General features: G+C 55.1%; 1 protein-coding gene across 3 annotated transcripts in view; it reads right to left on the bottom strand.

Moving 5' to 3' along the window:
* SHISAL1 (shisa like 1) overlaps positions 1-18564 on the bottom strand; it is a gene marked incomplete at its 3' end in the record, with an annotated part of 126052 nt that overhangs the window by 13526 nt on the left and 93962 nt on the right. For 2 of the 3 annotated variants that reach the window (XM_081061565.1, XM_081061564.1), the window contains exon 4: positions 18210-18531. In XM_081061565.1, coding sequence (XP_080917691.1) covers positions 18210-18531 — 322 coding nt within the window. Of the gene's footprint in view, positions 1-18209; positions 18532-18564 lie in introns of those variants that run through there. The other variant, XM_081061566.1, reaches the window with a different exon arrangement.

Raw genomic sequence — 18564 nt, 5'->3', positions numbered from 1 at the left:
AAAAAAATTCTGCATATGGTTTCTGAGAGGGTAATGTTTTTGTGCCTTAGCTGGACATTGGGGGCCTCTTATTGCCAGGCATCTATTACTGTTTCTATTAGGTTGGTGTAAAAGTAATTGCAGTTTAAAGGTTAAAAAAAATTGCAAAACCCGCCATTACTTTTGCACCAACCTAATAGTTTTGTGCCCTCCACATTAAAGCACTCTCTTTCCAGAATGCCCGAGTGTGATGACACACTCTCCCACAAATTGGGATCATCCTCCCCTTTTTCTACTTGGCAAATTCCTACTCATCCTTCAAAACCCTGCTCACTGGACATCCCGTCCATACAGCTTGACTATCAGTTCACACGGTACCAGAAAGGGAAAGGGTCTGGGAGCAGGAAACGCCACTGGCATCAGAGTCAGACAGGCCTGGGTTCAGATCCCGACTCTGCCCTTTACAAGCTGTGTGACCCAGGGCAAGTCACTTAACCTCTCTGGACCTCAGCACCCACCTGACACCACTCCAGTCACGTAGGAGTATCCTTGCTGCTGCCCAGTGAGGACTTTCACTGCTGTGGACATCCACTGGCCATGTGCCAGCTCTGACTTGGCCCGTCTGAACACAGCCCAGCCCCTCTGGACACTGGCCAGCCCATCAGCCCCGCTGTGTCCTATGTGCCTTGGGAATGCTTTGCCTCTGTGCAACCTTCCGGAACAAAGCTTCAGCAAATATCAATTTTTTTTCTGCTTTCGTGACAACCACGCCTTGGCCATGCCAGGAGCTGCAGTCCACGAGCGTAGGAGGTCCATGTGTGGCAGCTGGCTCCTATCACCAAGAGCCCCTCCCTACCCCGATCCCAGGGCCACCGTCCTCCCAGGCACTTTCCCCATCGCCTGGCCCCTCACTGCCAAGCAGCCCATGGGAACCAGGCCCAGGGCCACCAATGCTTCTCTCACTCAGTACCATTGTCGTTGCCCCCCTCCAGGCCTCGTTGAAACCTGCACTGGTGGTATCTTCTGCCAGGCCTGGGCTGGGCGCTGGGGGCAAGGACCTGAGGCAGGAGTGAGCCCTGCCCTCAAAGTCTCCAAGCTGGTGGGGGAGCCATAGTGGGACCCAGACAAGAGCAGCAGACCCGCACTGTGTCAGCCCTTTACAAGCTGTGTGACCCAGGGCAAGTCACTTAACCTCTCTGGGCCTCAGAACCCACCTGACACCACTCCAGTCACGTAGGACTATCCTTAGTGCTGCCCAGCAGATCTTGGGGGACATGGCCTTGAATGGGGACGGGGGCAAAAGGGTCAGGGAGAATTCTGGGGGAGCTGCTGCCGGGCTGGGCCTGAGCAGTTAGCCAGGAAGAGGGGAAGTCACTCCAGGAGGAGGGCGCAGCCAGAGCCCGGTCCCTGGGGGGACTGCAGTAGGAGGCACAAGATACTGCTGGCAAGGGTGCGTCTGGAGAGGTGGCTGCCACCAAGTGCTTCAACTGTCAGGCGACGGCATCTGGACGGTCCTAGTGCCCTGGGAGCAGACAGGAAGGTCCTCCCAATTCATAATAAACGCAGAGCGCGGGCTGACGTGTGCTGGGGATTTCCTCCGTGTCAGGGGCTGCTCCAAGCTCTTCAGTGCATCGTCTCACTGAGCTCTCCCAACACCCCTGTGAGGTGAGATCACTGTTCCCCCCATTTACAGATGGGGAAACAGAGGCTCAGGAAGGTAACGTAACTTGCCCAGGTCACACAGTATCGAGTTAGCGATGGGGCTGGGAGTCCAGCCTGGTCTGCTAGGTGCCTGGCTGCTCTCACAGGGCAGTGGCCTGGGGGCTGAGGCCAGCAGGCCCTGGTGACAGAGGTGCAGAGCCTGAGACCAGCAGCGGGGCCCACTGCAGCTGGCTACGTGTGCACACGAACTGGAAAGATAAGCCCCAGCACCTGGCAATTTGAATAACAATGAACGCTTCCAGAGCACTGCGAGTCTGTGACAATCCGACAAAAGCAGAGGAGTCACGAGGCACAACAGGACTAATTGCGAGGTGAAAGGCACACAAACGCCCCCCTCAGCACTGATAATAGCTGGCAGTCTTTTAGCGCTGACGATACGGCAGGCCAGGCGTGGGGCGAGGAGCTTTCAGCACGTTTTCCGTCGCATTCTCACAGCAATAGCGATGGAGATGGTACTCAGCACATCTTACAGAGGAGCAGACGGCGCAGAACTGCTGCGTGAACGGTGGGCACGGAGATGGCAAACTCGTGCAGGTGGGATCAGAGTCCCCAGGGCGGGCGGAACTCGCAGCCACAAAAGGCGTGGTCCTGGGAGGCTGCACGGAGGAGGTGTGCTTCGTAATAATCATAGAAAGGGGAACGCAAGCATCAGGAAAACGCAATGGAAAACTTCAATGAGCTGACCCTACAAGCCCACTGAAAGGGCCAAGATACAAAAGACTGACTACACCAAGAGCCGTGGAGAGGCCCAGGAACTCTCAGGTTCCGAGGGGAGCCCTGGTTTGGCTACGGTGGAAAACTGGCTGGCAGTACATACAAGAGCTGAACGGCAGCCTGTCCTGTGACCCTACACATACGCCCGAGTAGGCACGGCTAAGCCCTCAAAGAGGTCCCTGCCCTAGTTCCTCAGGAGCTGGGGCTGTGACCTCACGTGATGAAAAGAACTCTGCTGGTGTGTATACACGGCGGTCCCTGAGGTGGGGAGATTGTCCTGGACTACCCAGGTGGCCCAGGCTAACGACAAGGGTCCCTGAAACGGGGGGTGGGCGGGTCAGAGTCAGAGAAGGTGCGTGCCAAGTTCTCAGGGCTGGGATAGAGCGCCCACGCACCACCACAGAAGCCCCGGCCGCGTGGAGCACATGAGCTGATGGGAAACATACAGTCTGGTCCGTCTGCCAGGAACGCAGGGGACTGGGGGTGGGGGGGGGGCTGATGGCCGAGGGGCTGACCAGGTGCTCTGTAGCCACAAGGCTGGAGGCTGCTCTGGCTTTAGCAGCAGGGCAGGAGGGGTCCGTGGGTACCTGTCCCTGGCTCTGGGAGCTTCATTCTTCACGCCCTGCGTAGCCTTCCGTCGCGTCCTTTCACCCGCCTGACTTCTGGACATTGCTCAGGGACCTCAGGGTCTTGAAACATCTCCATCCAAAAGGTTAATTTTTAATGCCGCTTTGGTAAATATTTGATGCCCTTGCTTTTCCGGGAGATCTGAGTTGACATGAAATGCCACGTAGTGCTCCAGACGCTGTCCTTTTCATCCGCAGCCGGTGTTCCCGACTCCCCCTCCTCCAGCTCTACAAAAATAAAGACTCTCTCCCTTTCCCTCCTGCTATGAATTTTTCAAAGCACTTTCCACATCCATTCTTGTCCCTGATAGGCGTCTCCATTAGCCAGGCACAAGTGCAGAGAGGTTTTAATCTAAAAGACACTGTAGAAGCATCTGAACTTTCTCTGGTCTTACACAGGGGAAAGTGAAGTGGGGCACGGGGGTGGGCTGGTGGTGACGGTGTGGGGGGTGACGTGGCTGCCCAAGGTTAAACAAAAAGCCAGCAGGGGCGGCGGAAGTCAAACAGGCAGGCGTGAGTCCAGGAACCAGGGAGGGGACCAGGCCTGAGCGAGCATCTCACAAGCAGAGACGGGTCGGATCCACTGTGTGTCCCCAGCTCTGGCTGGGGCTCCAGACTTTGGTCCATATTTTGTAAATCCTTGTGAAACAAAGGTGCCTCCTAGCTCGGGGGTCTTTGCCCCTTGCCCTTCACCGTGCATGGCTCCTGGTCTCCTGACCCCAGCTCTGTCTGAATCTCTGTGCTCCCTCCAGTCTGAGTGCTGACCTGGTCCCATTACTACTACTGCTCCCCTGGCCGGCCTCAGATGCCCGCACCCTGGTCCACTCCCCATGCCCTCTCCACTGCCCTCAGGTAAGGACAGAGGTGGCTGGAGAGGCCAAGGCTGAAGCCATGGTCACAACCCAGCATGTATGTGTGCCTACAACACACGCTCATGCCCACAAACACCATGGACATCATACTAACACACGCGCTCACACTATACCCATACTATGGATACAAATAAGACACATACACGTCTTTTCCTTTCCCGGCCGGCACCATTGCCAAGGAGGGGGACACCATCGCCAAGGAGGGGACACCCTCACGAGCAATATGTCCGAGTCCGCCACCCCTCCTGGGGCCTCCCTCAGACCATCAGGCACCCACCTGTCCCTCCTGGCAGCTGTCCATCCCCCGCTCACCTGTCACCTGCCCAGTCCCCAGGATGTATGTACATCCACCCTTTACAACTCCTCTCCCCTGGGGCCACAGCCCAGGCTTCCCACCAAAAAATAGCCTCTTCCCTGGGGCACAGGGACGGCCTCCCCACGGCCTCCCTGCCTCCTGCAATCGGCCCGAGGCAGGGCGCTCCCCACAAACTCCCATCAGACCAAGTCACTACCAGTAGCTGCTCAAGGCCCTTCACCTGTTTTCCTTAAGCTAATGGACACGCCCTGTCCCCATCACGATGGCTGCTGGACAGAGTCCCCCGTTTCCTCCCTTCTCACATGGCATGGACTGTGAGGTGCACCATGGCCTGCGTCTGGCTTTTCCGGAAAGAAGCAAGCAGTGCTCCCTCAAATAAATGTGCATGTCAGTGGGGGACACATCTGGATGTTAGAGGCCTTTCGAGGTGACACAGACGTGACGCTTAGTCATGTGAGTGACAGGAACACTCAGGTCCAGGCAGGGGTTTACGACAGGGACTCGAATTTCCACACTTGGGGGCAGGGGAGGCTCCGCGGAGGGTCACAGTGCTGGATGGGACAGCAGGGCAGGGCCTGCTGGCAGGGTGCGGGAGTCGGGGCGAGGGGGCGTGGGGGGCAGTTGGGGGGGCGTCCACGATGAGATCTCGGGGACGTGTCTGTGGGATCAGCAGTCGGGAAGGAGAGCTGAGCACAGAGGAAAACCTGAGGACTGCATGGGCCTGGGGCACCTCTACGGCCATGCCCCCCAGCTGTAAGACAGCTCTTTCCACCTCCTGATCTCAGACAACTCCAGTCAGCCGTACCAGGAAGTGGGTTCTGCGACACAAAGGCCGCAGGAGTGGCCAAGCTGACAAGAGAACAATCTAGCACAATATCCCCCTTTTCTACTCTGGGTAGAGTACCTATGGGGTCAGCTCTCAGCATCCTCAAACTTTGGGGGAGGGGTGGCATTTGGCAGGCACCCTTTTCCCACTCACAGAGTGCACAGAGACAAGAAAAGGGAATATTTGGGGGGTCTTCTTATGAGTGGGATGCTGGACTAGGTCCTCTGCACAGCCTCTCGGATTCCGTCCCCATGATCCCCCTGCCAAGGGATTATCTGCTCCCCCATCGATGTCTAGCTCAGAGAGGTGAAGCAGCTTGCCGAAGGACACACAGCTGGGCAGCACAGAGCCCGGTGCCCACCCAGCCCAGGGGACCGCAGAGCCCTTGTTGTTGCCACCGCCGGGCTGCAGTGACCAGCAATGAGCATGACGGAACCACTCCCAGAGCTCATGGCCAAAGCACTGAGTGCCCTTGGCACCCCTCAGAGAACTTAGGACAGGAAGACCATTGTGGAGGGCGTCTGTGAGGAGTGGGCGCCCTCGTGGTCCACAGGCAAGCGTTGGTTTCCATCATTCTGACGGGAACCGAAATGCCCACGTTGGGAGACATTTGCTGCACCAACAAGCATCTATTCTTAGAAGCAAATATTTTAGCAGTTACAGCCAGAGTTTTAATGGCGGGGTAACAATGAAGGAAAGATTCGTTGGTCCGCCCTGACCCGCACCGATGGAGATAAATTCCTTCTTGCTCAGAGGCGTCTGATGGGGGAACCGGCCTATTAAGAGCCCCTGAACTAAATGGTTTGGGGGAGATCACAGCCATCGGCCCAACCACGGTTTTCTCTTCATGGTGACCTGACTGTCCACACTGTCCTCGCTGGATCCCAGAGGACATTTATACAAATTCCTGTCCAACTGACATGGAGGACCATCCTCCTTTCTGGAGGGTAGTTAATGACCCTCCAGAATCACCCAGGCCTTTGTGGAAACATCTCTTCGCTAATTACTCAGGCGAGTGGGTATCTTTGTTTACACAGTAATAGGCGGCAGTTACGGTCGGGTTAGGGAGCCTTAAGGAAGACTTCAAGTAGCGCGCTTGGTGGGCAGCGTGGGTCTCCCCCGGGGCCGGGTCGGGGGGCGCCAGGGCAGGCTGGCAGGCTGACTCGGCCACTGGACGGCATATCCGTGGGAATGGGGGTGCTGTCTGGCTGAACACCTGCTGTGTGTCACACTCCTCACCTCCTGAGCCCTCATTTTCACAGACAGGCAAACAGGCTTGGGAGCAGCGAGTGACTCTCCCAAAGTCACAGGGCCCGTAGATCTGGTTGGCGAGACCCAAGGCCCTTGCTCAGGCACCCCACTGAGCCCACAGACAGACGAGGCTCCAGCTGGAACTTGGGCTGGAAGAGGGGGTTGCTTCATTCCGGAAGTGCATCTTCAAAGAGATTTTTCCAAAACCTTCTCTAAGGTATATTCGCCCTGTGGCTGATTGCACTGATTTTTACATTTTTTTCCTTATCTTTTACTCCCAGCACTTAGCACAGGGCATGGCCCACCCACCCTAAGTGCTTGTTGAATAAATGGTTGAATTCACCTGTCTAGGCTGCTCCCTCACAGCAGACTGTGTCTGAGAGGGAAAAGGGAGATGCAGTTGGAGTTTGCCAAGGGGCTGACAGCCTGGGATGTTTCCTGTGGGGACCCAGAGCCAATGTGTTGATGAGACAGGGGGCATTGTAATGGTGGCACTACATCTTCTATTTTGAGATTTGGACCTCTGGTGTAATTTGAATTAACAAGTATAATTTAGCTGAGGACTTTTTGAAAGCTTTCTTTCCTTTGCCGCCTTTCGGCCAGGGCTCGATGGCTCTGCTTGCTGTGCACTTACAATGCAGACCAGTTTCAGGGTTCTGTTTGCTTCCGCCATGCAGGCCCCATGGCTTGCGAGAGGTTGTGTATCTGTATAGAGTCCACTCCTGGCTCCAACTTACGTCTACACAGCATATGCAAAGGTTGCAATCACCAGTTTAACCGCTTCCCCTACCCCAATGGACAAAGCCGAACTCAATAGAAAATTCTACTACAGGTCAAAGCAATTTACATCCTGGTTAGAAAATATAAACCTGGAGACACACGAAGACTCGACTTAGTAGTTTCCAGCAGACTCTGCCCAGCCGACCCTTCTCTTACTTTAACAAATCTTCCTTCTGTATTTCTACCTGCCTTGTGAATCCTTTCAGGACCCGAGCGACCAGACACCACACGTGTGGTAGGAAGGTCTGACCCATCTTCCTGCCTTTCTGGCTGCCCTGCTTTCTTTGCTCTGGAAGGACCAGGAGCTGGAGACGGTGGATGAATCTCCCTTCCAGCACCTAGCTACTCCCACTGCCCGATGCCTGTCTTATGGGTGTCCCCGGAGACAGGGCTCCGCTTTCACAAGCACGTTAGAACACGTTTGCTTCTCCACAGTAAGGTACACAGACCACTGGGGCAGGCAGGCCATTCGAGGTGCTGAACGCATGAGCATTGGAGGTGTTACACACAGTGGGTGCCAGTAAACTTTTAACGACCAATTCTTCAGCCAGGGGTGGAGGGGGGGGGACACGACGACACCCTAATTTGTAGCATTTGCTGCCCATTTGCATGGTATTACTACTGCCAACATGATGTCACCCAACTCAGCGTTGGGAAGAGATACCAGGTAGTCAGCACAGACACAGGTTTTCATTACAGAGACACGATAGTTACAAAAACGCAAGAGCATATGTAGAAGCAAACGTCGCAGAATAATTAGGAAACAAAGAGTTTCCAGTGTCTATTACTTTTGGGTTTGATATAATTTCTTTAATTGTAAGTTTGTATTGTTTCGTTTTTGTCATGGCTGTGTTTAACTAAGGGCTCCCAAAATTCCTGAAAATGTAACCAGCAGCTTTGGTGAGCCAGCGCAAGGCAGCCGTGCACATCTTGGATACGTTTATGCATTTGTTTTACTGTGAAAACGTGTAACGCTTAAACCAAAGATATCATTGCTTAGAGCAAGTCAGAGTTTTCTCAAAAAAAAAAAAAGACTTGATTTAAAGTCAATTAAAACTACATTAAGTAAATAGCATGGGGGAAGGAGTTATGCAGATAAGAACACCTAGGAACTGGAGTTTGGGAAATAAATGTGTCTCCATGGAAATGACTTCAATTATCACCTGTCTTGGGGGCACAGTAAAATAAATGGGCAACCCACAAGAGAGGAAATGCAATTAATTAACAAACCGGAGGGAAGTTGTTCAACAATGAAAGAAATGCAAACCGTATCAGAATGAGGGTGCCTGTGCTGGGGAGGGGGCTGTGAGGCCAGTATCCTCGAAAGCTGCTGCTGGTGACAGTTCCTTTGGGAATGAGGCTGGCACAGGTAGAAATTGCCATAAAACTGTCACCCCCCACCCCTTGATTCAATAATTTACCGACCTGGAATCTACTCCAAGGAAATAATTCAAACAAAGGGAAAACCATCAATACAGGTGTTTGTGGCCACTCCCTATTTCCTGGAGTACGTGTGTCCCCCTGCAATATTATTTGTCATAGTAAAAGAATATGTCAGCTATATAAATGCTTCCTTGCGGGGGGAACGACTAAACCAAGGCTAGTACGTGAAATCTGGATAACTGGGTAGCTGCTAAAATGATACCCAGAAAAATTTAATAAAACCAGAGGATAGTGTCTAATTTAATGCCAAGTGCGCACAATTAGAATGCCAAAGGACGTGTACATCATTATCAGGAAGAGTAAGAACCTGTGCATAAGAAGGCAGAAAATGGGAAATACCTGTCTTTGTGGTGGTGGGGGAGGGGAACCGGTGCTGAGTGGCTTTTCTCTCTTTTACTCTTGCACTAATAACCACAACAATAACTACCATTAGCATTTGCCGAGGCACCTGCCACATGCCAGCCTTGTGCAAATCCCCATAATCGTCCCAACAAGGTACGTCTACTGGTGTCCAGTTTACTGACAGGGAAACTGAGGCTCAGAGCAGTTAAATGATTTGCGCAAGGTTCCCCGCTAGCACATGCAAGGAGAATCTGAGGCCAGCTCTGACTCTGAGACCACACAGCCCACCTTTGCATGTTTGCTAGAGTTCGGCCAAGAGATTTTTGAAGTAAAATTCTCTTTAAAACAGCCTGCGTGCTGCATTGTCCGTTTCCACGCTGCCGGGTCCTCCTCCGATGGGGCAGGGTTTCTAGAGGAAGGAGGCAGGTGGTGAGCTGCCAGGGGGATGGAAGTGGATGCCTGGCCAACTCAGCTCCTCCATGGGGCCCCAGAAAGATTCTGCGGGCTGCGAAAGACCTTCACAGATGGTGCAAGAGAAAGGATGAAGAGCCTGAAACCAAACCAAACCCACCACGCAACCCAACCCTGAGCACTGGGCAGCTGTGATGGGCCAGTGCCGGGTTGGAACCCACACCAACTTTCAGAAGGATACCAGGCCCAGGCTGGAGAGGGCTTGGTGAGCCCCAGACCTTACGTGCCTTGGGCTCCCATCCCAGGGGCGGCGAAGACCTGACTTGCACAGAGAACCCCATCATTGGGCCCAGTACGGGGCCAGGTGCTTTGTAAACACCATCCTAGGGTATCGATCTCACAGGAAGATGTACAGGCAGAAATGCTGCTGCTTCCCACTGCGAGGATGTGGGCTCCGGAGTCAGTCAGACCTGGGTGTGAATCCCAGCACAGCCGCTGTGCAGCTCTGGGCAAAGTCGCTAACTCTCTGAGCCTCAGTTTCCACCTCCTACACAGGGCTCAGGAGGACCAAGCTGCAGTGCTGTTGGGACATTAAATGACACGGTTTATTGCAGCCGCTTAGGTCAATAAGGGGGAGATACTATCGTTAACAATAATAATGCCCTTCAGTCATTCACCTGACACTTACTAGAGGCCTACTATGTGTCAGGCACTGGGCAGACAGAGATGCGGTCACTCGACACATTTATTGAGCACCTGCTACTAGGTGCTGTGGCTGAGCACAAGATGAACCAATCCCGACTCTCCTAGGATTCCTTACGGCGGAGGAGACAGCGGACAAGGAAACAAACACAATGGCTGGTAGCGATCACCACCAGGAAACTCAGCGCATGAGGGGAGTAGAGAGGGACGGCGGGTGGGGTGGGGGCGCTGCTGCTGTTTTATAAACCTTGGCTGGGGAAGGCCTCTCTGATCAGCCGACACCTGACAGGCACGTAGGGAGCCTCACAGGTATCTGGTGGAGAGCGTTGTGCAGAGGGAGTCAGGTGCAAAGGCCCTGAGGTGGGGGTGAGCTTGGTGGGCGCCAGGAACAACAGGGAGGCCGGTGTGGCTGAAGCCAGTGGGGGAGACGAGGACAGAGGGGCCCGGGAGGGTATCCGACCACGGTGTGCGCCAATGAAAGGGTTTGCGGTTCGTCTCTTAGTGAGAAGGGGAGTCACTGGCTTGGCTTTGATTTATATTTTTAAAAGATTGCTCTGCTGCCATGGGGGCAAAGGACAAAAGCGGGGAGAGATTTAGGAGGCGTTGCCCCAACCGGGTGCGAAGATGGACAGAATGGTTGGTCTCAGTAAAGGGGTGCGGAGGGCAGATTCTGGGTTCATTTTCCATGTATTCTGACAAGATATATGAAGTGAGCAAAAGGGGGAGCGGGTTGGCTCCAAAATTGTGCTGAGGAGGCAGTGGGAGGGGCAGGGAACACTGGCCGTGCTGGTTTGTAGTGTCTACCGCAGCCCCGGAAGGAGCTACCTGCGTCGACTGGCGGTATGTACAGACCAGGCTAGCGTCCGTGGAGGCTGCAGTGGAGACAGGCCCCAGAGTCGGGGGCAGGTGGACGGCACTGGAGCTCTGGCGCCAGGTGGGCTTCCCAGGGCTGGGTGGAGATGGAGAGAAGAGGTTCAGGGAAGGAGCCCTGGGCCCTCTGTGGCTAAGGTCAGGGAGATGAGGACAGAATAGGGAAGGTAACCAAGAAGGGGGTGGCCAGTTAGGGACCAGGAATCACGGGGGGTGGTGCCCAGGACTTGGGGCTCCCTAGCGCTCCCCCCTTCTCCTCAGCCCTTTCCATCCTCTGGAACTTTGCCTGAGCTGCTCTCTGCCTAGATTGCCCTTTTTCCACTTCCAGAAAACTCCTACTCATCCATTGAAACCCTTTATGTGTGTACACTGCTCCGTGGCCAGTTGGTACTCAGCCTAGAAGGCTGTGGAGCCCAGGGACAGCTGACTGCTATCTTCAGCACCACACGCCCAGCCTGCCATGCCCTGATGTGATGCCAGGGACAGATAAGGGACATTGGTAGAGCAGTTTCTATGTGCCAGGGTCTTCCCACGTCTCCTCTCATTTAGCCCGACAGCACCTTGTGAGACAGCCTGTCATCCTGCTTTCTGGTTGAGGAGAGTGTGGTTAAATCACTTGCTGGAATTCCTCCAGCTATCAAAAAACATGGATCAAGATTTGTACCCGGGTCTGTCAGCCTTCAAAGCCTTTGCGCCCAACCACTCTGCTTCCTGCCTGTAAAAAAGTAGTGCTTCGTAGCAGATGGAGTTGTTCAAATGTAGGTGCTCGGCTTCTGGAAGAAGTGAGCCCTGGATCACTGGGCGGCCCTCGCCCGGGCAGGCATGTGAAAGCGTTTCAATGCCCACATCTGGAAACCCTCTCATCCTGGAGGCCGAGGGACCCAGGGCATGAGTCACGGCGATGCTCTGAGAAGTGGAAGGAGAACCATTACAGGTGGGAAATCAGAAGCCCCCCAGGTGGCCCGAGACAGGGACGTGGGCCACTGAGTTATGAACCACAATCTCTCAGTGGACAATTAATGCAGCCATTAAAGCAGTGGTTACAAAAACTTCTCAATAATGCAGGAAGCTCGCCAGGACATCACGTTGAATTAAAAATCCGAGATGCACAATTTTATGTGCGGATGGCAAAGACTATAAAGTGGAACAATGTGTTGAGGACGACGAAGGCTGCAGGGGTCAATGGGCTGTATTCGGCGCTGAGACCATTTAGTGTCCACCCTCCCCACGTTCTCAGCGAGCACGGGCAATTTTATGATGAAAAATTAGGTCTAAGAAGAAAGGAAACTGTGACTGCTTCTTGGTGGAGGGCTGAGGGGAGTAAGCAGCTAAAACAGGGAAAGAATAATTAAGACTTGCAATAATGATCGCCGTGCTCTGGCTCTGGGCGCCGGGCCTCTCCTGGCATCTCATAGCCCCTCCTGCCAACCCCTGAGCCTTGCGGGCAGGGAGGGGTGGAGATGCCGCAGGACCCATCTGGGTCACGTGACTCAGGAGGCAGCCGTGGGATTCAAACACTGGACTGCCCGGAGGTTTCCCCTCTGCTCCAACACCACAGTTCACTCATTGGTAAATCGAGTAAGTCGAGTGGGAAAATCCACCAGTATAGACCCTAGTCACTTTGGAGGTGGCCTGGTCCTTGCTCCCAGACCCTGGGGGCTGGTGGGTCCTGGGCACCTAGCCTGCTTCCTTCAAGGGCTGAGTTGGGGCCTCTGTTGGGTTTACGGTGGCCCCCGGGACTGGGAAAAAGCAGAAAGAGAGAAGGCCCTTAGCCCCGGGAGACTTTCAGGGGGGCATTTCTGGCCTCTCGTGGAATATTATCAGTAAAGAGCGTTTCACAGAAAAAGAATCTTATTATCCTATCAGAAAAAGAACGCTGAAGTGCACTCTGCCCTCGACAGCTGCTCCCTGCAGAGACCGGGCAGGCCTGACCCTCACGCAGGCCTTGGCACACGCTGCTCGGCCTACTGGCACCACCACACCTTTAACCCCTACTCATCCCTGAAGATCATTCCAGCCATCACCTCCTCCAGAAAGTGCTCCCTGATGCCCAGGCGGGGCACGTGTCCCCCTGACTCCTCTCATCACAGCTCACTGCCATCGTGTGCACCCGAGTCAGCCCACGGGACTGGGCCTGGCCCAGGACAGACGTGGGATCACCTGCTCCTCTCTGGACCAGAATTGGACCCCACACCCCGCCTTCTCCCTGCCCTGCCCCTCCCCCAGCCCATGGTTCCGGTTCCTGCCCAAGGCTTCAACGGCATCCAGAGGCCCTGAGCTCTGTTTCCTGACTCCTGCCTGCCTTCTCCCATCTGGCTCCCTGGTGGACGGGACCCAGCTGGAGAGCCGGCCCTGGCAGAAGAGCAGTCCTCCAAGCTGGCTGGAACAGAGTGCCTGTGTTCAAATGCTGCGTCTGCTGGTGACCAGCTGGGGGACCCGGACCAGTTACCTAACCTCTCTGTGCCTCAGTTTCATCATCTGCAAAATGGGGACTCGTCCAATAAGTGTTTGACACCTGGGGATGAGGCATTGAACCAAGTAGACAAAACCCTCATCCTTATATTCACAGGGCACCCATCTGAGAGCTCGGCACTGTGCCCACCTACACCTGTGTTCAAGGTTTGGCTATTATTTAGAATTCGCTCTCCTGCACCAAACTGAAGCTTCCTCCTGGGGCCAAGCCTCCCGTTCTTTACCAAGACGTCTGGCTCTGTGAGCATCCTCGCCTGCCCTCCCCAGGGACAGCTGGTTGAAGAACAAAGGGGTGCTCCCTGGGAAAATCAACGCTCTCTTCCACCCTGTGTGCCCAGCACTGGGCGAGAAACTTCTGTGTGCCCTCCTTCACCTCTCATCATCATTGTCCAAGGGAGGTACTGAGACTCAGAGAGGGCCAGCAACTCCTCGGAGGACACACAGCAGGTGAAGCGTCTGCCTCTGGGCCTTTCTGTCTCCCCCGCCCCCATGGTCCTCCCTGGTCATGGAGCAATGACAGTGAGCAAACACAGTGTTCAAACCGTGGGAACAAGATGAAAGCAGAGCAGGTGAAGGAGGGCCAGGGCCTTCCCTGTAAACTCGGCTGGGGTGGGCAGAGGCCAGGCCGGAGGCCAGGCCCCAGGCGGGAAGGACAGGGAGCAGAGCGGACAGGTCCAGCATTTCCTCATCCAGCTGGAAGCCACAAGGATTTGAAACTCCGGTCTTGGGACATTCCCTGTCTTCTGAGTTCCGATCCGGAGGCCTTGGTATTGAATGTGATGCCAAGGAAAAGATATTTGGTCTTCTCCCCTTTTTGTCTGGCATGCCTCGCCGTTGGCTGGTGTCCTCCCTGCAGAAACCAGACACCAAGGACTCTGGCCACAGAGGCAGGAAGAAAGTGGGGCCTGAGCTTCGTCAGGAAGGAGGTTCTGAGGCATGAATGGTTTCTGCAACAAGCTGGAGGGTGTTCTTGACAAGGCCGAGCGGCCCCGAACATCAGGGCAAAGGGTATGGTTCTCCCTTAGGCAACAGGAAATCCGCAAACATCATGTGACTTCAAAGGTCACGGTGGTCTTTTCTCAGGCTCCTGCTTCCTCTAGGAAGAGAAAGTGGGGAGCAGGCCAAGACAGGAGAAGCTCCAGGAACTGGAGAAGCTGGGGTTACCCACAAAACACAGAGCTGGGACAAGGGAGGGGAGAAGGACAAAGGCCACAGGCTGCAGCGTGCTGGAGATGGAAGTCGAAAATGAGAGAGAGAGGGGACACTTAGGGAGCAGCTGCCATCGGCAGGAGGCTCCCGAAAGGGACCCCGAGGGAAGAGAAGCCTTTCAAGTCCTTTGATGAGAGTTAAAGAGCTCCCTGGCCTTGCACACATGCTTTCGCATTTCTCGATGTAACTGTCAGGCTGGGACGTGCTCGTGGTGACTGGCCGGCCAGTGGTGGCTAGGACACCACACGGAGGCTGGGCCATGAGGGGTTGGGGGTTGAGTCAGGCTTCGGTCAGAAGTCCAGCAGCCAGAGGTCAGGCCCAGTGCTGGACTCTGTGAGCTGGGGGGACAGTGAGTGGTCCCTGCTGCTGCGGGGAGAGGCCTGATGAACGGGGAGAGCAGGGAGGGCAGAGGGGCCGTCAACCCAGGTCACAGACAGCTGTGAACCAAGGGTCCCTGGGGAGGCCAAGAGGTTTGGGGGAAGGAGGGACCACATCAGGACGTAGGAAAAGAGGGGTAAGCAGGCGATCTGGGCAGGAAGGAACGAGGGGGCTGCTCCTGCTGAGATAAGAGAGCTGAGTGGGGGTATGGGGATCCCTAAAGGTGAACAAGCAGAGAAGTAGCTGATGGCATCTGTGCCCAACGGGGACACATCTAGGCAATGCCAGGGGAAGTGATCACCGCTGCAGGAATGGGGGTGTTTGGAGGATCCAGGGTGACGATTTGGAAATGAATTGCTCTGGGAGAAACACTGACTACAGCCCACTCCTGCCCCAGCCGCCTCTCCAGCCACACTCCCCGTGACACTCGATGACAAGGACGTGACCACACCACCACCTGGCAGCAGACCTCCAAAAGCCGTGGCTGGGGCACCTCTGTCCAGGACACCGGAGACCGCCCCTCCCCTCTGGTGCATAAGGCCAGCATTACTGAACCGCAGACCTGCTCAGCTCTGCTGGGGCTGTCCCCGTTCCGCCTGTGCCACCCCAGGCTGTATCACGTCATTCTGTGGTGTCTTTGTGTCTTTGTGTGCCCCACGTGTCCTGCGTCCCCAGCACCCAGCACAGAGCTAGAGGTGGGAGCTGTTTGGGAAACTTGAGCCAAAGTGAACAACTTAGAGGAAGACGGGCGCACACCCCCTGGTGCCCTTTCTGCAGCCTTACACGGGAGGTGTAGGGACGCCTGTGGCACAGAGCACAGGGAGCCCGGAGCAAGTGGCCGGGGCGCAGGGGGCTCAGAAGCCAGACTGCTCGATCTGCTGGTGACTTTGGGAAAGCTACTCCATTTCTCTGTGCTTCTGGCACCCAGCCCATGGGCTGTAGTGAGAATTACCGTGTCTGCACACAGCAAGTGCTCAATAAATTGCTCAATAAATGTGGCTAGAGCCATGGCCACTCGCCAGCAGGCCCAGCGAGGTAGAGGTCCGCTTGCCTCTCCAAGTCCATCGTCTCTCCCCTTGGTTGGCAAAACGGAAGCCCAAGCAGGCAATTCCTCACTCAAGGTCACAGCTCCGTGTCAAGGACAGAATGGAGCTGGAAGGCACTGCGTGAATCCCTGATCTGACGTCACATCCCTGTAGGTTTCTGACGATCGTTTTTCAATGAACACTCAGATGATTATGGAAACACCATTCTGAGTCCCCATACAAGTATACGAGACCCAGGTGGGACGCGAAGAGGCTCTGAGATCCAAAGTCAAACGTCTCCCCATGCAGAGGGCAGAGCCCATGACCGCGTGCTCAGACTCTCATCCGATACTACAAACTTGGGCATGACGCACAATCCCAACAGGCCAGGCAAGCTTTCCCCCGCCCCAGCTGGCGTCCTTGAGCTCCATGAAGATTGCACAGCACAGTGCCTGCACACAGCAGGTGCACAATGCATGCAAAGTGGAAAGGAGGAGCCTAAGGAGACACACAGAGGAAGACAGACAGAGGGACACAGCAAGGGGGAGACTGAGAACTATCCAGCCAGAGGCTGTGACTCGGGAAGTGGAATGGCGCCCGCCAAGAGACAAAGGACGGCATCCTTTAAATGATAGAGGCTATTTTCAAAAAACTCGCCTACTGGTAACAACGTTTTCCTGTTCTCAAACTGTAGTGCCTACAGGCAATACTCTCAGAGATTCCTGGTCAGTAGGGTCTGGATGAGACCCAGGCATTTATTTTGACAAATACCCCAGTGTGTTCGTTGCAAGAGACCCATATTTCAGGAAGCCCTACCAACGGAGCTGGGCCAACAGACGTTTCATTGTCTGTACCTTTGGGTGGGCGGTGCCTCTGCTCCCCACTCCTCCAGGGGGAGACCAGCCTCTTCCCCACCCATCCCCTCTACATTCCCAGGACCCCCCACCCAGAGGACCTGCTCAGTCGAGATTTGTCACACTTTGCTGGGCAAGCCTGTGTCTTTGTCTCGTGCATGATAGATGGGGCAATTATCTGATCAGTAAGCACAAGCTGATCTAAGTGTACCTTATTAATTATTTAAGCCATTCATTATTGAAAAGGTCACTATCCATTAGCTATTTAAATGATCATTAACCAGCTTGGTCGCATCTCCTGCAAGGACGTAGCAACAGTAAACCGCGCACCTACTCTGTGCCGGGCATTTAATCCTCAAGCCCAGCCAGGGAGGGGTACATTCTTACGCTCCACTCCTTCCCAGGAACTGGAAAGTGAAGGGGGTGAAGTCACTCCTGAAGTTTTGAGCTGGTAAACGGCACAGCTGGGACTTGAACCCAGGTCGAGCTGCCTGCAAAGCTCAGGGACTTGGCAGGCACTGTGCCGCAGGTTTGGTACTTCGACCCTACAGCCTGGGCTCCGTGTTGTGCGGTACTGGGATGACGCTCCCCCGGCTGCCGCTCAGCCCCCACAGAGCGTTGGAACCCCTCACCCCACCCCTGGATCGCATCTGCCCTCAGCCTGGCTTGGGCAGAGCCTGAGTCCCGCCCTCGGCGCTGGCCGGCTGCACAGTGGGTTCCTGCTCCAAAATACACACGCCCTCCTCTCTTCCTCCAACTCGGCACTGCCCAGGGACACCCCCACCCCCCAGACGGGACGAGGCCAACATGGCATTCATAGCAGAGGAGGCCAGGTTGGAATCCGCTCCCTGGGCAGGGCTCTGCTGGGGCAGCCACCCTACAACACCCTGAGACCCCACCTTCCTTGCTGGCTCCCTTCCCTCCCCTGAGCCATCACGGAGCAGCCCGCCTGTATTGTGTCACCTCAGGTGCTCTCTGTGACTTTGCAGAGGCTCACAATGGAACCCAGTATTATGCTCATTTTTCAACTTCATTCTGAAAAGAACTTCCCTCGAGCCCTTCAGAGGCTGGTCTGTTTCCTTTGACCAGACCATGAGAAGTCGGAAAGCCATCTAATTTCCCCTATTGCCATGGCAGCCAGGAAATTCACAGCTCCATGTAATGCTCAGTGACAATCATGCTCCCACCAGGCTCTAAGTGCAACAAACTGACGAGCTGTGCTTCCAAGCTCTGTTTCCACCTCTCACGTTGACTTCCTGTTCAGGCACATGTCACCATGGGCAACTGAAAATCCTTTTTGGCAAATAAGATAAGCAAATAATCAGGTCATCAACCAGCCAAACACCAGTGATCTGCAATCTTCCAAGCCCGCCAAAGACAAGTGACCTAGGGAGGCCTGGGCCCCGATCGCAGCCACTTACCAGGCAGACGAGCTCTGGAAGGTCACCAATGGTGGGCTGTGGGTGTCTCCCTGCAGCGTGTGCACGGCCTGGGGGGCTTGTGGCAGGGGACCCGGGGGAGGCTGGGGCTGCGGGGCTGGCTGGCCCGGCCGAGAGGCCCGGGCAGGGTTCCCCCACCGCTGGGGGGCCTGCTTCATCCACCGTCCATGGATACCCCAGCGCTCCAGGTAAACCTTGCAAATGTCGTAGTTCATCGCCGAGTAATACAAAAGATCCAGGACCAGCAGAATCAGCACAAAAAAGCCGTAGATCCACACTCCCAACAAGGCAGTGTAATTGCTGGGGAGAAGCAGAGAGAGCAACTGAGAGGAG

This window comes from Rhinolophus hipposideros, assembly GCF_964194185.1.
Source record: "Rhinolophus hipposideros genome assembly, chromosome: 9".
NCBI lineage: Eukaryota > Metazoa > Chordata > Mammalia > Chiroptera > Rhinolophidae > Rhinolophus > Rhinolophus hipposideros.
Note: the sequence above shows the minus strand (reverse complement) of the source record. Positions and strands in the feature narration are given on the sequence as shown.